At 40.6% G+C, this 18,973-nt stretch overlaps 1 protein-coding gene across 2 annotated transcripts in view; it reads left to right on the forward strand.

The window, feature by feature from the left end:
• mindy2 (MINDY lysine 48 deubiquitinase 2) overlaps positions 1-18,973 on the forward strand; it is a 72,544-nt gene that overhangs the window by 29,582 nt on the left and 23,989 nt on the right. For both annotated transcript variants that reach the window (XM_068017900.1, XM_068017901.1), the window contains exons 5-6: positions 2,478-2,580; positions 5,923-6,065. In XM_068017900.1, coding sequence (XP_067874001.1) covers positions 2,478-2,580; positions 5,923-6,065 — 246 coding nt within the window. The remainder of the gene's footprint in view (positions 1-2,477; positions 2,581-5,922; positions 6,066-18,973) is intronic.

An 18,973-nucleotide genomic window follows, 5' to 3' on the forward strand; every position in this document is an offset into this window, starting at 1 on the left:
AGATGTCTGCTGGATCAACTGTTCCAATCCACTGATTTTCAAAATTTCTGTCTGGGAACTCCATGCAAATATCGATCCATTCCTGGGGAACCCCTGCAATGCCTGAAGAAGCTCTATACTAGATTTTTAAAAAATTGCTACCTTAAGTAAAACATCATTATCGCTAGGATGCATTTTAATTGGTATACAAAAAAATCCACTTGTACATCAATGAATATAGTGAAATATATAGAATGCAGAGACCGTGTGACCACAGCAATTAGAAGTCTAATGGCCTCAAGGACATCAATTTGAAGTCCGCTTTCTAAAGCAAGGAAGTTAGCAGAGGTGTGTTGGGACCGAAGGGAGATGGAGGGATGCAAATTGCAAAAAATAAATTGGCTAACATGGCTAGCTGGTTCCAGACATCCAGAGTATTCTCATTTTTCTTGTCCTACTATGTGCGTTTGCGTTTTCTGTTTTCGGTACACATTATATTGTGAAGTTACATAAGAATTTGATGGAAATGCTGTTTGAGAGGGTTACTGTAAAAGCTGTGAGCTAACAGTGATGTGTAAGCATCCATTAGAATTAATTTAAAGCTCGTACTTTCACAAATGTTCTGGGCTGAAGCTGAGAAATTGTCATCCAAATGCAAGCCTTGTGCAGTTCTTTGATCATAAGATTATGTCAACAGACAACTCAAAACATCTTGGTAAAACTGAACTAGTTTGAAGATATGTTTTGCATTATGGCGAATCTCCAAACTAATTGGTGAAGACTTGCAAAATAAATGCCTTAGCCACGTATAGATGTTAATTAGAAATAAAAGATATCAGTGGACTTCAATAAAAGCAAAATACTGCGGATGCTGGAAATCTGAAACAAAAACAAGAAATGCTGGAATCACTCAGCAGGTCTGGCAGCATCTGTGGAAAGAGAAGCAGAGTTAGCGTTTCGGGTCAGTGACCCTTCTTCGGAACTGACAAATATTAGAAAAATCACAGATTATAAGCAAGTGAGGTGGGGGTGGGGCAAGAGTTAACAAAGGAGAAGGTGCAGATTGGACCAGGCCACATAGCTGACCAAAAGTCACGGAGCAAAGGCAAACAATATGTTAATGGTGTGTTGAAAGACAAAGCATTAGTACAGATTAGGTGTGAATACACTGAATATTGAACAGCAAGTGCAAATCTGAAAAAAAACCTGAAAAAAACAGTGGGTAAGCAAACTGAACAAACTAAGATGAAATGAAATAAATGCAAAAAAAGATAGTAAAAAATGTAAAAAAGAATGTAAAAAAAAAGGAAGAAAAAATAACTAAAAATGAAAGTAAAATGGGGGGCTGTCATGCTAACAAAAACAAGAAATGCTGGAATCACTCAGCAGGTCTGGCAGCATCTGTGGAAAGAGAAGCAGAGCATGACAGCCCCCCATTTTACTTTCATTTTTAGTTATTTTTTCTTTTTTTTACGTTCTTTTTCACTATCTTTTTTTTCATTTATTTCATTTCATCTTGGTTTGTTCAGTTTGCTTACCCACTGTTTTTTTCAGGTTTTTTTTCAGGTTTGCACTTGCTGCTGTTCAATATTCAGTGTATTTACACCTAATCTGTACTAATGCTTTGTCTTTCAACACACCATTAACATATTGTTTGCCTTTGCTCCGTGACCTTTTGGTCAGCTATGTGGCCTGGTCCAATCTGCACCATCTCCGTTGTTATCTCTTGCCCCACCCCCACCTCACTTGCTTATAATCTGTGACTTTTCTAATATTTGTCAGTTCCGAAGAAGGGTCACTCAGTGGACTTCAATATGGTTTCTGTGTGGTGGGTGGGGGTGAAGTAAAGCCTGGCTACCTGATCTGAACCCAACTACACCCGACTACATGAGTCGGGTTTGGGTGGGGTCAGGTCTCTATGCTGTGTTCAGCATTCGGGCTCAGGTCAGGTCGGGTTGGGCTGTATTGGCTCTGTGTTTTATAAATAAATGCCTTATTACATTTTATCGATATTCAGGTCAGGCATGGAAAAAAAATTAAAGGACTCTGGCTCCAGTTGGGTTTGGTTTGGTTGTGGTCGGGTCGGGCCCGGGTAGGGTTTTAATTTTACCCGATCAGGCCTTTAGGGTGAGGGGGTGTTTTCTTGTGGAGGGAAAATGAAGTCTTTTGTAATGCATCTCAATAAGCAGAAAATCAAATAATTCAGATATTAGATGGATATATATTTATTTGAATCTCATGACACAGGAACAGTTTGCCTTTCAGCCGCTTGCACCTGGTCTGCATTACATTACAGTTCACCACTCAGATATGATTTTTTGGGGGAAATGCAGAAAGTATACATCTTCACAGTATGCACAGTAGTCTCAGTATCTTTAATAGTTACACCTTCATGATGCTGCAGATCTTTTCCTGTAGTGTAAAATGGGGATACGTAGTTTTAGAAATATTGTTGAAAGTCTAAAACTTAATTTTCTGGTGACATTTCTGTTCTATAGACTGCTGATGTAGCGAAGGCAGTGGGAATGTGCAGTTATAACCAGCTGGTGGAGAAAATCATCTTTTGTAAACAGTCAGAGAACAGTGAACTAGTCAGTGAAGGTAAGGAAGAATGACCTTTTCTGGTTTTCTTCAATAATAATAGATACTAAGAAAGGAAACTGCTGCATTGCTTACGAAGGAAACTGTCAAGCAATTTCAAATGTAGTCTTGAGCTCATTGCACTTAAAAAAAAAAAATGGTTAGCAATGATGGATAAAGCAAATATTGTAATGAAAAGATTCCCAAATCTATAAGCTTGACAGTTACTAATCATTTAGTTTTGTGCAGCTGAGTAATTCTGACAGCAAAGCAAGCAGCTCATACGTGATGTGTTTTTAAGAACTCCCTATGTGCCTTGTTCAGAATTAGTAGTATGAATGAGAAATTCTGGTTGTAGCTGCCACTAAATATATAAAAGTTTTTCACTCATTGCTTCTGCACCAAGTAATCTTTCTAATATTTTAAAAATGGCTAGGAAATGGGCAGTAATCTACTCCAACCATTAACCAATGGGTGAGTTGCACGCAGCTTCTGAACCCTGTTGTAATGTCAGCTGGGCACAAGTATCACCAAAATATGATGGTTCAAGGCTATATAAAAAATCACTAATTAAAGTTTATTTTCTTTTTTCTGAAATTGGACTCTTTTGGTGTTGGGACTGAAAGCTGCACAAAATGATGCAAATTTGGCAAGTTGACAGTTTTTATAAATGTACATTTACAGGGCATTCCTTTGGTATTGCAGACTCATGGGCTACTGTGCCTTGGAGCAGTAACATCCAGGGTTGTACATTTGATTTTCCTCTTTCTGATGCCAGAAGGATCATACGGAGGAAATGCTGAGGTAGCTGCTTTCAACTAGAATGGAAAATCTACCCATGAGTTGCTTCAAGCAGTGCATTTTCTTTTAATTAGTGAGTAATTATGTCCTCTTAGAAATGGATATGTGCAAGTTCTGGGAAAAAGAGGGTTTGCAGAATATGAATTGAAGAAAATAATGTATCACGGGCAAAACAAGATGATCATAGAATGTATTGGTTTTTACGATTAGGCTGATGAATTTGTTAATTTATTTAATTTCTTACTCAGTTTGGGTAATCGCTGCTGTCTTTCTGAATTTGCATCTCTATTAAGAAAGCTAAAAGTTAATTCACACATAATCAAGTGAATGCAAATTATAGAGCTTTTTTAAAGTTGTGCCTAAGCATCGACAAAGGGCATGCCGCTGATAAAAGAAAAATAATCTGGCTGTGCTTTGACCTTCTGAGTGAGGCTGCAGTGATCCTACGCATTTATTGTGTTACACTATTAGTATGTTACACTGTTGAAACAAGTGACAAATTATTATTGTAAATGAAATGAGCTATACTTAACACAGATTGTGTTGCAGTAAACCTGTTAAATTCCAATTCCATTGTGTAGCATAAATTATTTTGAGATTTTTATAGATTTGGTAACAGAGGAATGGCCCAGCCAATATTGGACCTTGAATTTCTCTATTGGAAATTTGCATTATGTATGTTTATTTAGACAAGGTCCACTCGTTGATTTTAAGCTATCCCTTCCCCTTTTTTTGGGTCCATCTGGGCCAGACAGTACTGCTTGGTGAGACGATAAGAAGATGATATACTCCCAGGTTTATTTGTTTAAGCCAGAATACTAGTTACAGGCAACTCATCTGGGTTAATCTGCTTTGGAGTTTTTCCCTCATTCTATATCCGAAGTTCCTGATTTCTTGATAACATAACTTTTAATTGGAAATCTATTGTATGGATGATTTTAACAGAATTGTGTACTAATGCTTGCGGGTTCACTGTGTGCAGTATTACATTGAAGGTGATCAGATGAGCTTAAATGAATAGTTAGTCTTTTCCACTTGATCTTATTCCCAAGTGCAGAGTTTTGACAAAACTTGTCCCTTGTCATTACTATCGAAACTTGCTTGTTGGAAATTTTCATTTTTGCCATCAACCATGTCCTTAGCATTTTAAGTATCAATCTCTGCATCAATGGTCTAGCCGAACTATTAGTAATACTACTGTACTTTACTTGGGTTTTTAAACTATCCTCACCTTGTAAGCCTCAAATAGTATTATTCAAAATTTGGTGTATGCATCTGAGCATACTTAATTAACTACTTAGTTTACATGGATTTTGCTGAAGAAGCATTTTGATCTGCAGAATTTCTAGACTGTTGTAATGCTTCAAGAGTATTATCAAAACACGTAACCTTAATAAAGTGAAACACTGCTACCTGAGTTGCTTCTTTTAAAATTATAACAATACTCTGTCGCCTGAAGTCTCATGTACATGCAGCAGTATGGAAACACAAGCTCCTCACTGATCCTATCTTTCAAAGAAGCTCACGTTACTTTAGGATTGAAAATAATTTGATACTTCTGCAAAAATTAGTGCATTTTTTATTTTTACAATTATTCTTAAGAATTTTATTTCCGATTCATGTATGGAGATTGTCTTGTTGACTGCCATTATCCCATGCTCATCTCTACTTACTATGAGATGCTAGGAAGCCAGTTTAGACTTGATAAATTGTGGTTGCGAATTCTCATAATATCAAGTATTTTGCCAAGCAGTTCTAGCTTTGTTTAGAGCATTTTTGGTGAGAGGGGAGCAGTGAGAAGTGTCTGGGCTAGAACATAATTAACTAAGATTGTGTCTCTGTTTGGAACTGCCAATACTGCTAGCAGTTTTTTTTAACTGTTTAAGTGAAATTGGATCACTTAGGATTGTCCAAAACAGATATTTTCCCTTTTCTCCTAAAGGTGCTTAAACATACTCGGCATTTTTCCACAAGTCACCTCCAGAATCCTACTCCAGTTGCGATTCTTCATGCATGAGCCTTGATAGCTGCTGGCAGGTTATTCAACTGATAAAGCATCACAGCTGAATCAGATCCTGTCCAAAAGTTTCCAGAAGCAGGTCACTGGATAGAGATTAGGAGCAGAAACCCCTGCAGTTTGTCCTCTCCCTAGCCCAGACTGACATAAGTTAACTGATCACAAACTGGGAATTGAACATTGCATTATCCTTCATCAGATAAGCCATCAAGGAAGACTTTTTTTTTAAATCATTCTGTTACTACTTCGTTACAGGAAGCAGATAGTGTTGCCAGAAGTGAGAATCTTGCTACTGTATAGCTCACAATATTCCAGTAGTAGTTATTGTAACAATAATTGTAATGTTTAATATGGGACGTGGCCATCACACATTGAAGTATAAATCTACTTCATTAACACTTAAAATAGGCAAGAATAGGTGCAGACCTTTGATATTCTGTCTCGAGGATCCTTAAATTCCTAGCTTGCAATGTGCCTGTGATGAGTTTGGACCATTGTTTTGTATTTAGCTGGAATAATCTGAATGGCTTTTTATGTGTCCCTAGGGTTTGTTGCAGAACAGTTTTTGAACAACACAGCAACCCAGCTGACGTACCACGGGTTATGTGAACTGATTTCCACGGTTGAAGAAGGAGAACTGTGCGTGTTCTTCAGAAATAACCATTTTAGTACTATGACAAAACATAAGGTATTCCTTCAGATTTTCAAAGTTTTATTTTAGGACTCAACACTCTATTTTAAATTGTTGCCTGTTGAAATAGGACACGATTATACCAATACAGACTGCCTCACAATTAGAGGAACCAGTGGGACACAAAACATGAACTTTTAGTTGATGCTTGTTGCAAAAAAAATGGTCCATGAAATGCTAGCTAATAGACATTTTTTTTGTCAAAGTGCTAATTTACGCAGAGAATTGGGTTATATTTGGATCAAGTGGACTCTGAAATGGAACCAGAACTTAATAAGTGCATATTCGATCAAAAATAAATTTGATTTAGTACGCAATATTGTAAACGATGTAGCATGAGCTGGCCTCGAATGCTGACCACTATAATATTTACCCAAAAGCATTTGCAGATGGGCCATATTCTAGATTTGTGACTAAGTTGATGTTCACCCAATTCTTAAAAACAATGCAAAAGGGAACAAAAGGAAAATTTATCATCTTGTGAACTTCAGTACCCAGCTTAAGACTGACATATTGTCCTTTCAGCAATAGTATGTAATGATCTAACTGTCGTGAGCAACAAATTCCTGAGTAAGCAACATATTCTGCTCTTAATTCTGGCATCATAACATGTCTGCAGCTGGCACTGATTCTGCAGGGTTAGTGGACAGGACATGAGCTGTGGTGCAGGGGAGATAGTGGCTTAGTGGTAATGTCACTGGGCTAGTAATCCAGAGATCCAGACTATACTCTGGGAACAGTGGTTTACATCCCACCACGGCAGCTGGTGGAATTTAAATTCAATTAATTAACAAAAATCTGGAATTGAAAGCTAGACTCAGTAATGACTGTGAAACTACCATTGATTGTTGTAAAAACCTATCTGATTCACTAATGTCCTTTAGGGAAGGAAATCTGTTGTCCTTACCTGGTCTGGCCTACTTGTGACTCCAGACCCACAACAATGTGGTTGACTCGTAACTGCCCTCTGAAACTGCCTTGCAAACCCCTCAGTTGTGCAAAAATGCTACACAAGTTGAAAAGGAATAAAACGGGACGGATCACCTGGCATCAACCTAGGCACTGCAAACGAAAATGGCAAACCCAGCCCTGTTGACCCTGCCAAGTCCTCTGGGGGTTTGTGCCAAAATTGGGAGAGCTGTCCCCTAGCCTGACATTGTCATACTCACAGAAACATACCTTACATGCAATGTCCCAGATGCCACCATCACCATTCCTGAGTGTGTCCAGTCCCACTGGCAGGACAGACTCAGCAGAAGTGGCGGCACAGTGGTATACACTTGTGAGGGAGTTGCCCTAGGAGTCCTCAACATTGACTCCAGACCCCATGAAGTCCCCAGGAAACCACCTTCTGATTGCCACCTACTGCCTGCCCTCAGCTGCTAAATCTGTACTCCTCCATATTGAATACCATTTGGAAGAAGCAATCAGACTGGCAGAGGCTCAGAATGTACTCTGTGTGGGGGACTTCAATGTCCATCACCAAGAGTGGCTTGGTAGCACCACTACTGACCAAAGTAGCCGAGTCCTGAAGGACATATCTGTCAGTTTAGGCCTGCGGCAGGTGGTGAGGGAACCAACAACCACCTACTCGACCTTGTCCTCGCCAGTCTACCTGTTGCAGCTTCATCTGTCCATGACCGTATTGGTAGGAGTGACCACTGCACAATTCCTGTGAAAATGAAGTCCTGTCTTCACACTGAAGGTACCCAAGAAGCTGGACATCATCCAGGACAAAGCAGCCCGCTTGATTGGCACCCCATCCACCACCTTAACATTCACTCCTTTCACCACCACTGCACAGTGGCAACAGTGTGTACCATCTGCAAGATGCACTGCAACAACTCACCAAAGCTCCTTTTGACAGCATCTTCCAAACCCACAACCACTACCACCTAGAATGACAAGGGCAGCAGATGCATGCAAACACCATCACCAAGTTCCCCTCCACGCCCCACACCATCCTGACTTAGAAATATATTGTTGTTCCGTCATTGTCGCTGGATCAAAATCTTGGAACTCCCTTACTAACAGCACTGTGGGTGTACCCGCACCAGATGGACTGTAGCGGTTCAAGAAGGTGGCTCGCTACCACCTTCTCAAGGGCATTTAAGGATGGGCAATAAATTCTGGCCTTGCCAGCAACACCCACATCCCATGAAATGAATAAAAAAAAAAAATCCCTGTCTTTTCTCCCCAGACCATCTGATGAATGCAGCTGAGAATGGGTAACCAACCTTCTCCCAGGCTTCCACTTATACTACTGCAGGTCAGCACTTGGAAGAGCCCTTCCTAACCTCCTAACTACAGTACTTGGTGAGATCACTAACTAATCAGAGTGAGTGCTTGAAGCCCTCACCCTGTCCTTCCCAACTCCAAACTGCTATTTGCTACTCAGTGTGCATTGCGACCATGACTAAAATAGTTTAGTTTATCCCAGCTGATACCATCCAAAGGAAGTTTAAATTTAATTAAAAAGAGGGGAGATAGGCTAACGGCATTGGAATTCAGGTAGTTGTGCAGCTGCCTGATGCACTGGAATTTTGCATAAGGAAAATAATGCAAGAAATAGGAGAGTAGGCTATTCGGCCTTCTGAGCCTGCTCTGCCATTCAATAAGATTCAACTCCATCTTCCCAAACTGTCTCTATATCCCTTTATTCCCTTGGAATCCAAAAATTTATTGATCTCCCTCTTGAATATATTCAACGTCTGAGCATCCACAAATTTCAAAGCTTCCCAACCCTTTGAATGAAGAAATTCCTCATCTCAGTGCTAAATAGTAGATCCCTTAAACTGAGTCTGTGACCCCTAGTTCTAGCCTCCCCACCATTTACTCTGTCATGCCCCCTAAGAATTTTATGTTTGAGTGAGATCATCTCCCATTCTTCTAAAATCTAGGGAATATAGGCCCAGTCTACACGATCTCTCCTCATAGGCCAAACACTTCATCCCAGGAATCAGTCCAGTGAACATTTGTTGTATTTCCTCAAGGGCAAGTATGTCCTTCCTTAGCTAAGATGGCCAAAACTGTACACAGTACTCCAGATGTGGCCTCACCAAGGATCTTTAAAGTTGCAGTAAGACTGTTTGCCTTTGTAATCCAATCTCTTTGTAATAAATGCTAACATGCTCTTTGCTTTCCTAACTGCTTGCTGTACCTCCTTGTTAACTTGCTGTGATTTGTGTATGAGGACATCCAGGTCCCTCTGAATAGCAACATTTCCCAATATCTCAACATTTAAAAATGATTTTGTTTTGCTACTTTTCCTTCCAAGGTGGATAACTTCACATTTGCCCACATAATATATTCTATCTTCTATGGTCTTGCCCACTCCCTTAACCTGTCTGCATCCCTTTCTTTCCCACCTGTGTATTTTCAGCAAATTTGCATACATTACACTCTGTCCCCTCACCTAAGTCAATGGCCCAGATTTTGCGGTTGTAATAATGGCAAAACTGTCTGTTTTCTGTCATTACCCTGTGAAACGGATAACATCTGGTGACGTCCGCATGTGTGCAGTTAAAGGCGGAAACCCAGAAGTTGCTGTCACTGATTCCCTGTTCCCCCTCGGTGTGCTGTTGAAGTCTCCACAGGCGACCATCTTCAGAAATCACTGAACCGACAAGAAACTTCCTTTTTACACTGTAATATTGTTGTTAAAACCAGAAAACGTTACAATTGCTGCTGTGGTGTAACTAGGCTTTTGATGGCATACTAAGTCATAACTACTGCTGAAGAATCTGGTCCTTAATTTTATATTTGTAAACTTTTTCCATTATGATTTCATCGTTTTAAAATTATTTTCTTAGTTTGTTTATAATATTTCAGCTTCTAACGTGTATGTCCCAATCTTAATTCGTGCTCTGTAAAATTTATAAAAAGTGAAAGATAATCAGTGCATTTTACTTCCTGGTTTACTGTCTGAGAATTTTTCAATGTGATTGGCTGCTTAGCTTGCTTTTTGACATTGCTGTTGCTGGACGCCTGGAGTTTCCCTTGACTTGGCATCAGATTCATATTAATGTCAGAAAAGGGGAAATTCACGCCACAGAGATCGCTTCTTTGCAGGTAGCTTTCTTCGAGGTCAACAGTTAGTTCTGTTGCTTCGCCACTGACATCAAAATCCAGACCATTGATGTAGTTTGTAAATAGCTGAAGCTAAGCATTGATCCTTGTGGTACCCATTAGTTAGTCTGCCAACCTGAAAATTACTCTTTTATACTTACTGTCTGCTTTCTGTCCATTAACCAGTCCTCAGTCTATCCGAATACATTACCCCAACCCCATAAGCCCTAATTTTGTGAACTTAGGAGTTGTTAGATGGGCTCATGATGGGTATTTTCTGCAGGGTAAATTAAATTTGTAGAAGCAGAGTTCTCCCTCAACTATCAAAAAAAGATTTTCTGGTCATTTGTCTCATTATGTTTCAACACAAAAGTGATATGTGTTGATGTGCATGCATTTATAGTGTTCAGTAAGGTCCTGTGAAATGCAATGAGATGGATGAATGACAGGTTAAAGGCCTGCTCGGGTCTGCAAAAAAAAAAAATGACCCGAGCCCGACACAATCATATTCGACCCAGCCAGAGTCCTTCCATTTTTTTCCCGCACTCGGCCCGACCCGACCATCAGTTAACTTACCTTCCGTTTTTCACTTTGCTGATCTGCACAAGCTTAAAATAACTGTAACATAACCACCTTTCTCGTCCAAAAATTAAATTAACAGTGGAGCCACTTACCTGTGATAGAGCGTGTCTGACCCGAACCTGAATGCCGGACCCGGAAGTGCAACCCGACCCAACCCGAACCCGACGCATGTCGGGTCCTGTCCGGTTCGGATTGGGTAGCTGGCCTTTATGATAGGTCAGTCTGTTTTTGATGGGTGAGGGAGGGCTCCCTACTCCTCTTTGAATAAAGTAGTGGAATCGTCAATGTCTACTGACTGGACAGAAAGTGCTCCGTTTTAATTTATCATCTAGGGGTTAGTACCTCTGGTAATGCAGCATTCCTTCAGGACTGAATGGTATGTTGCCTCCCAGGTGCACGGGTCAGGGAATCTCAGTTCGGCTGCAGAACATTCTGAAAGGGGAGGGTGAACAGCCAGTTGTCGTTGTGCACATAGGCACCAATGATATAGGTAAAAAACGGGATGAGGTCCTACAAGCAGAATTTAGGGAGTTAGGAGCCAAGTTAAAAAGTAGGACCTCAGAGGTAGTAATCTCAGGATTGCTACCAGTGCCACGTGATAGTCAGAGTAGAAATGAAAGAATAGTCAGGGTGAATGCGTGGCTTGAGAGATGGTGCAGGAGGGAGGGGTTCAGGTTTTTGGGACATTGGGAGCGGTTCTGGCGGAGGTGGGACTATTACAAATTGGGCGGTCTACACCTGGGCCGGACTGGAACCAATGTCCTTGGGGGTGCTTTTGCTAACGCTGTTGGGGAGAGTTTAAACTAATGTGGCAGGGGGATGGGAACCAAATGAGGTCAGTGGACAGTAAGGAGGTAGTAACTAAAGCCTGTAAGGAACTAGATAATGAAGTCAGCGTGACTAAGGGAAAGAGTAGGCAGGGAGCAGGTGATGAACGCAAAGGGACTGGTGGTCTGAGGTGCATTTGTTTTAATGCAAGAAGTGTAGTAGGTAAGGCAGATGAACTTAGGGCCTGGATTAGTACCTGGGAGTATGATGTTATTGCTATTACTGAGACTTGGTTGAGGGAAGGGCATGATTGGCAACTAAATATCCCAGGATATCTATGCTTCCGGCAGGATAGAGAGGGAGGTAAAAGGGGTGGAGGAGTTGCAGTACTGGTCAAAGAGGATATCACAGCTGTGCTGAAGGAGGGCACTATGGAGGACTCGAGCAGTGAGGCAATATGGGCAGAACTCAGAAATAGGAAGGGTGCGGTAACAACGTTGGGGCTGTACTACAGGCCTCCCAACAGCGAGCGTGAGATAGAGGTACAAATATGTAAACAGATTATGGAAAGATGTAGGAGCAACAGGGTGGTGGTGATAGGAGATTTTAATTTTCCCAACATTGACTGGGATTCACTTAGTGTTAGAGGTAGAGGTCTAAATGGAGCAGAATTTGTAAGGAGCATCCAGGAGGGTTTGCTAGAGCAGTATGTAAATAGTCCAACTCGGGAAGGGGCCATTACTGGACCTGGTGTTGGGGAATGAGCCCGGCCAGGTGGTTGAAGTTTCAGTAGGGGACTACTTTGGGAATAGTGCTCACAATTCCGTAAGTTTTAGAATACTCATGGACAAAGACGAGAGTGGTCCCAAAGGAAGAGTGCTAAATTGGGGGAAGGCCAACTATACCAAAATTCGGCAGGAGCTGGGGAATGTAGATTGGGAGCAGCTGTTTGAAGGTAAACCCACATTTGATATGTGGGAGGCTTTTAAAGAGAGGTTGATTAGCGTGCAGGAGAGACATGTTCCTGTGAAAATGAGGGATAGAAATGGCAAGATTAGGGAACCATGGATGACAGGTGAAATTGTGAGACTAGCTCAGAGGAAAAAGGAAGCAATCATAAGGTCTAGGAGGCTGAAGAAAGACGAAGCTTTGAAAGAATATCGGGAATGTAGGACCAATCTGAAACGAGGAATCAAGAGGGCTAAAAGGGGTCATGAAATATCTTTAGCAAACAGGGTTAAGGAAAATCCCAAAGCCTTTTATTCATATATAAGGAGCAAGAGGGTAACTAGAGAAAGGATTGGTCCACTCAAGGACAAAGGAGGAAAGTTATGCGTGGAGTCAGAGAAAATGGGTGAGATTCTAAACGAGTACTTTGCATCGGTATTCACCGAGGAGAGGGACATGACGGATGTTGAGGTTAGGGACAGATGTTTGATTACTCTAGGTCAAGTCGGCATAAGGAGGGAGGAAGTGTTGGGTATTCTAAAAGGCATTAAGGTGGACAAGTCCCCAGGTCCGGATGGGATCTATCCCAGGTTACTGAGGGAAGCGAGAGAGGAAATAGCTGGGGCCTTAACAGATATCTTTGCAGCATCCTTAAACACGGGTGAGGTCCCGGAGGACTGGAGAATTGCTAATGTTGTCCCCTTGTTTAAGAAGGGTAGCAGGGAAAATCCAGGTAATTATAGACCGGTGAGCCTGACGTCAGTGGTAGGGAAGCTGCTGGAGCAGATACTGAGGGATAGGATCTATTCCCATTTGGAAGAAAATGGGCTTATCAGTGATAGGCAACATGGTTTTGTGCAGGAAAGGTCATGTCTTACCAACTTAATAGAATTCTTTGAGGAAGTGACAAAGTTGATTGATGAGGGAAGGGCTGTAGATGTCATATACATGGACTTCAGTAAGGCGTTTGATAAGGTTCCCCATGGTAGGCTGATGGAGAAAGTGAAGTCGCATGGGGTCCAGGGTGTACTAGCTAGATGGATAAAGAACTGGCTGGGCAATAGGAGACAGAGAGTAGCAGTGGAAGGGAGTTTCTCAAAATGGAGACGTGTGACCAGTGGTGTTCCACAGGGATCCGTGCTGGGACCACTGTTGTTTGTGATATACATAAATGATTTGGAGGAAAGTATAGGTGGTCTGATTAGCGAGTTTGCAGACGACACTAAGATTGGTGGAGTAACAGATAGTGAAGGGGACTGTCAGAGAATACAGCAGAATATAAATAGATTGGAGAGTTGGGCAGAGAAATGGCAGATGGAGTTCAATCAGGGCAAATGCGAGGTGATGCATTTTGGAAGATCCAATTCAAGAGTGAACTATACTGTAAATGGAAAAGTCCTGGGGAAAATTGATGTACAGAGAGATTTGGGTGCTCAGGTCCATTGTTCCCTGAAGGTGGCAATGCAGGTAAATAGAGTGGTCAAGAAGGCATACGGCATGCTTTCCCTCATTGGACGGGGTTTTGAGTACAAGGGTTGGCAGGTCATGTTACAGTTGTATAAGACTTTGGTTCGGCCACATTTGGAATACTGCGTGCAGTTCTGGTCGCCACATTACCAAAAGGATGTAGATGCTTTGGAGAGGGTGCAGAGGAGGTTCACCAGGATGTTGCCTGGTATGGAGGGCGCTAGCTATGAAGAGAGGTTGAGCAGATTAGGGTTATTTTCATTAGAAAGACGGAGGTTGAGGGGGGACCTGATTGAGGTGTACAAAATCATGAGAGGTATAGACAGGGTGGATAGCAAGAAGCTTTTTCCCCCAGAGTGGGGGATTCAATTACTAGGGGTCATGAGTTCAAAGTGAGAGGGGAAAAGTTTAGGGGGGATATGCGTGGAAAGTTCTTTACGCAGAGGGTGGTGGGTGTCTGGCACACGTTGCCAGCGGAGGTGGCAGACGTGGGCATGATAGCGTCTTTTAAGATGTATCTAGACAGATACATGAATGGGCAGGAAGCAAAGAGATACAGACCCTTAGAAAATAGGCGACATGTTTAGGTAGAGGATCTGGATCGGCGCAGGCTTGGAGGGCCGAAGGGCCTGTTCCTGTGCTGTAATTTTCTTTGTTCTTTGTTCTTTGACTGCACTGAAGTGTCAGCCTAGATTAAGTCCAGGACTGGGCTTTGAGTTTACAACTTTCTAGCTGACAAACATGAGTGCTACCAAACTGGCACTTGGGAGCAGATTATTTGCCCGACCCCTTGACTGAGGATAGGCATATGAAGTGGATGTTTCAAGAAATTCTATTTACTCTGTGCCCTCACCCCTCAAAAAAAAAACCTTCAGGATTAGATCTACCGTATATCTAGTAATAGAGCTTAATTTTTTTTTCTTTTGCTTTTTTTGTCTCTGTAAATGGTACTTGTTTGTTAGTGATTTGGGAATACCAGTCCTATTTATATGCATATGAGCAGGCTGGAGAGTTGCCGTTACTTGGAACAGAGCCAAACCTTCCTAGTCCCCTAGGCCCATGTTCACTTTCTCAATCAAGCATCTTGACAAGATCACCTTTCCATGAAAAATCATGGAAATCAGATGATGGTCCTGTGAAGCACCTTGGAATGTTTTATTACATTAAAGGTACTATGTAAATAACCGTTGTTGTCATTGTCACTCTAACAATTGGGTTTGGGTGCCCTATTGGAATTTTTCCCTCCCCCTCTAACCTAGGTGAACTGAGACCAATTGCAGCATGCCTCTGCACTAGTCGAGATCAGCTAATTCAATGCAGACCAGACAGCAAATCTTGACCTTGTAGTACACGGGACTGAGTTTACTAAATGAACATTTGCAGAGTTATGTTCACTCATTTTTGTTAATCTTAATTAAAAAATCATGAAGTTTCAAAATAAAACCGCATTTATGTGTTTGCTAGGAACTACAATATTACTGTGACACAGATACGAATGACAGTTCAAAATTTGTACCTAGAAATTTGGCCAATAAGGAAAAGGATCAATAAAAGGATATACATTGTAAATCTAAGGCAAGAAGTAGCAATATAGGCAAAAATATCTTTTAAAACATGTGAAAATATATTTTAAGTTGGGGTAGACAGATTTCATTGTTTGAAGATACTGTATTGTATGCGTCAGCTTTGTTTTATTGGTAGCACTTTCAGCTCGGAGTCAGAAGGTTTTGGGTTCAAGGCCAGCTGCAGATGTGAGGATTGCATCATTTAAGTTGACTTTTGGGTGCAGTATTGGGGGCAGTACTGCATCCTGAAGATGCGATCATCAATGTGACAAATTATAGCTCGCTCTCTCTGCCTATTATTGAAAGATGATGGTGTTTTCCTGATGTCCTGCCTAATGTTCCTTCTTCAATCAAACCATCATAAACAGGTTGTCTGAATTTTATTCATTTGCTGTTTGTGCAACTTGTGCACAAATTAGTTGCCTATGTAACAGTGACATTTCAAAACTAATCTATTGGTGGTAAAAGGTGTTATGTTCTGACTGCTAGATAAAGCGGTATATAAATGCAAGCTTGCTTATCGTATGCAAAGTGGTATTTCGTTCCTTTGCTAAATGCTTTGTTTAGCAGATTTAACAGTTATAGGTTTTCCCCTAGTGACGTTTGTATGTTTGTGTTCATTCGTTCTTACCTACAACTTGATTGGATTTCACAGATTCTGTATCAGTGCTTTGCAAGTAGATTTTCTTTTTAAGAGCCCTGTTCTACTTAGAACCATACATCTACACAGGAGAAACTGTTTGGCCCAATGTGTCTCTGCTGGGGCAGTCCAACACTAATTATATTCCCTTGCATCCCCCCATGTCCCTGTATCGTTCTCTGCTTCAAATGTTTATCTATTCCTCCCTTTAAAAATGCCAGTGGTCTGTCTCAACTACTCCATGTGGCAAAAGGAGATCTCATGCTTCTTCAACTCTGTTTATTTAATAAGAATTCGCCGAACCTCTCTTCTCAGACTTGTTTATACTCTTGAAACTGCAGTGATTTCAAGCTGATTTCCCCAGCCAGAGCAACTGTTGTTCCCTCTTCATCCTATCAAAATTCTTCATAACTTTAAAAATAATGAAGCATCCCTTTAGCCTCTTTGCTTCAGTGGGAATGGTCCAATTGTTTTGAGTTTCTCCTCATAACACACCAGGTTAGCCAGCATCCATAGAGAGAAAGACAGATTAACCTTTCAGATATCCTTCAGAACTGAAAGATGAAGAAGCATGTTAATAGAAAAAAAAGAAAACTATCATGCAATAGATATTGCAATTACAAAGGGGAGGTTAATGGATGAATTGCCTGTATTTGCCCATTAACTTTCCATCTCTGATTGTAGTATCTATGTTTGCTTGTTTTTAGCTCTCTTTTTACCCTCATCTTTTTGAAATCTATTAAAATGCTTATTCTTTCAGTCTTCAATTCTGAAGAAGGGCATTGTGCAAAATGTGAAACTGTATTTTTCTCTACAGAAAATAATTAACTTCCTGTATTTCTAAAAATTGTTTTTTTTTTCAAGTTTTCAGCATTTGCAGGTTTTTTCCTTGCAAGCTGCGAATAGAGCTTAGGTGTAATTGTGCCTTCAACTTCACCAGAGTTGTCTCCAATAGACCTATGAAAAGCCAAACTATAGCTCTTCAATTCCATCTATTCTGAAAAATGTTGGGTAATCATTTTTGCAGAGGAATAAGTACCTCAGCATTAAAGGTTTTTGAACCTGTGTTTGGTCTAGTCAAATTACATTAGCCTTGTGCACAAATGTAATAATAATTGCAGGCTTCTTCTGAAGACTGACTTCTTGTTTTGATGGTTTATTTAGAATAAATTGAGAAAAGATGAGTGTGTCCTTGTTAACTTCTCAATCAACGGACATTTTGTCAATCTGATTAGTGCAAATGGCATTCACTTCTATGGATTAAAGTGCTGCTGTTTATTTCGAATAGCAGACCACACCATATGGCGATGTAATATTATGCGTCATAAAAACAAATTTTAAGTTGACATTTTCTACAGGTTTGGCTCAAGTACAGATTAGCTCTTCTTCTGACTTGTATCAGAGTTTAATCCTGTTTTATTTCTATATTGTGCATAGGCACTGAGCAGAGACAGGAGCAATAAATTGCTCCCGTCACTTACTTGCTTGTAAATTAAGGAAGATGTGAGGTTATTGTTATCTGCATCTATGTACAGGAGTTTCTCATTAATGCTAAAAATTCCAGGAAACAGATGGGCTTTATTCAAATGTGGTTTTAGAGGCCCAGCTGTGACCTATATTAATAGCTTCACTTGTAGGGCAATCAGGCAAACACGCTAAAAGTTGTGCATGTAACTTTGGCTTTATTTTATACAGCACCATTAGTTAAAACTTTATTTTAGAAGCATCAGTACACAAAACAGCTTTTCAATCCAGGAGACTTTTACAAAGTACCACTTATAATAGTTAATTCCAATTCTTGGCCTTTAAAGGATGGTGTAGGTTTATCAGTTTTTAAAATGAGAACTAAATATGTATTTTGCTTTCAAACTAGCATTTTTATCTGTGGGTATTTGATTTCTGTCTTACGTTTTATTCATGATATTAGCTCATGTTAATACATGCAGGATAGCTTGCCCAGGAGTGTGATGAGAGTTTAGCACTTTGAGGGATTGACATAACATCAAGCTTGAGCAGTTTATTACCATGGATATTGATGTGTTATTGACATCAAATAAACTTTGGTGTTGCATGTTGCAATGAATTTTCTACCATTTTGGGAAAACCACTAATTGAAATTCAGACAGCCCCTCTCCTCATCCTAAATAACTGTACTGATGGGATCAAACTGCCGATACTTGGGGTTTTTTTTCCTGAATGTTACAGGATAATAGTTATGTGTCAAATGTAAGTACATTTTTAGTGAAGATGGGCAGGGAAGGTTTTATTTGCTATTGGCATTTGATGCCCAGCTTCTGTATATTTACAAACAGGGTGGATCTTGCAGATTCACAGCCAGGCTACCATTAAAATGGATGCTCGAACATGGAGAACAGTTTGTTTAAACTTTGAAAAGATCAGGTGGTTGAATTCTTGGTTGGTTTGGTTATTTGAATTTGAATGTTCAGTTAAATAGCCAGGATTTCACAGGTCACTGCAAGTTTACATTGGGACTGTTGACAAATATGTTCACACCCTAATGAATATGCAATTTGAATGTATCTTTGTAGAAAATACTGCACAGAACTGTTGAGACAAGAGGAATAAGGAATAAGTAACCAGTTATACTGGTTACGGTAAAGGCCTCGGGTATAAAATTGAAACCGACCTGGGCCCGATCTGACCACAACAAACCTGGGCTCAACCCAAATATTGCAATAAATTTAATGATATCAAACATGTTATTGTGCTCTACCTTGTCCAAATGGTAATACTTGTGATCAAGTTCATCTGTTCCGGCAGCAGGCTATTCCTGCAGATTGAGTTGTGGGGAATCATGGGTGAGCCTGATCTCATGAGTTCCCGGAATCAGCACTGTCCAGCCCCAC

Source organism: Heterodontus francisci, chromosome 38 (assembly GCF_036365525.1).
Source record: "Heterodontus francisci isolate sHetFra1 chromosome 38, sHetFra1.hap1, whole genome shotgun sequence".
NCBI classification, from domain to species: Eukaryota; Metazoa; Chordata; class Chondrichthyes; order Heterodontiformes; family Heterodontidae; genus Heterodontus; species Heterodontus francisci.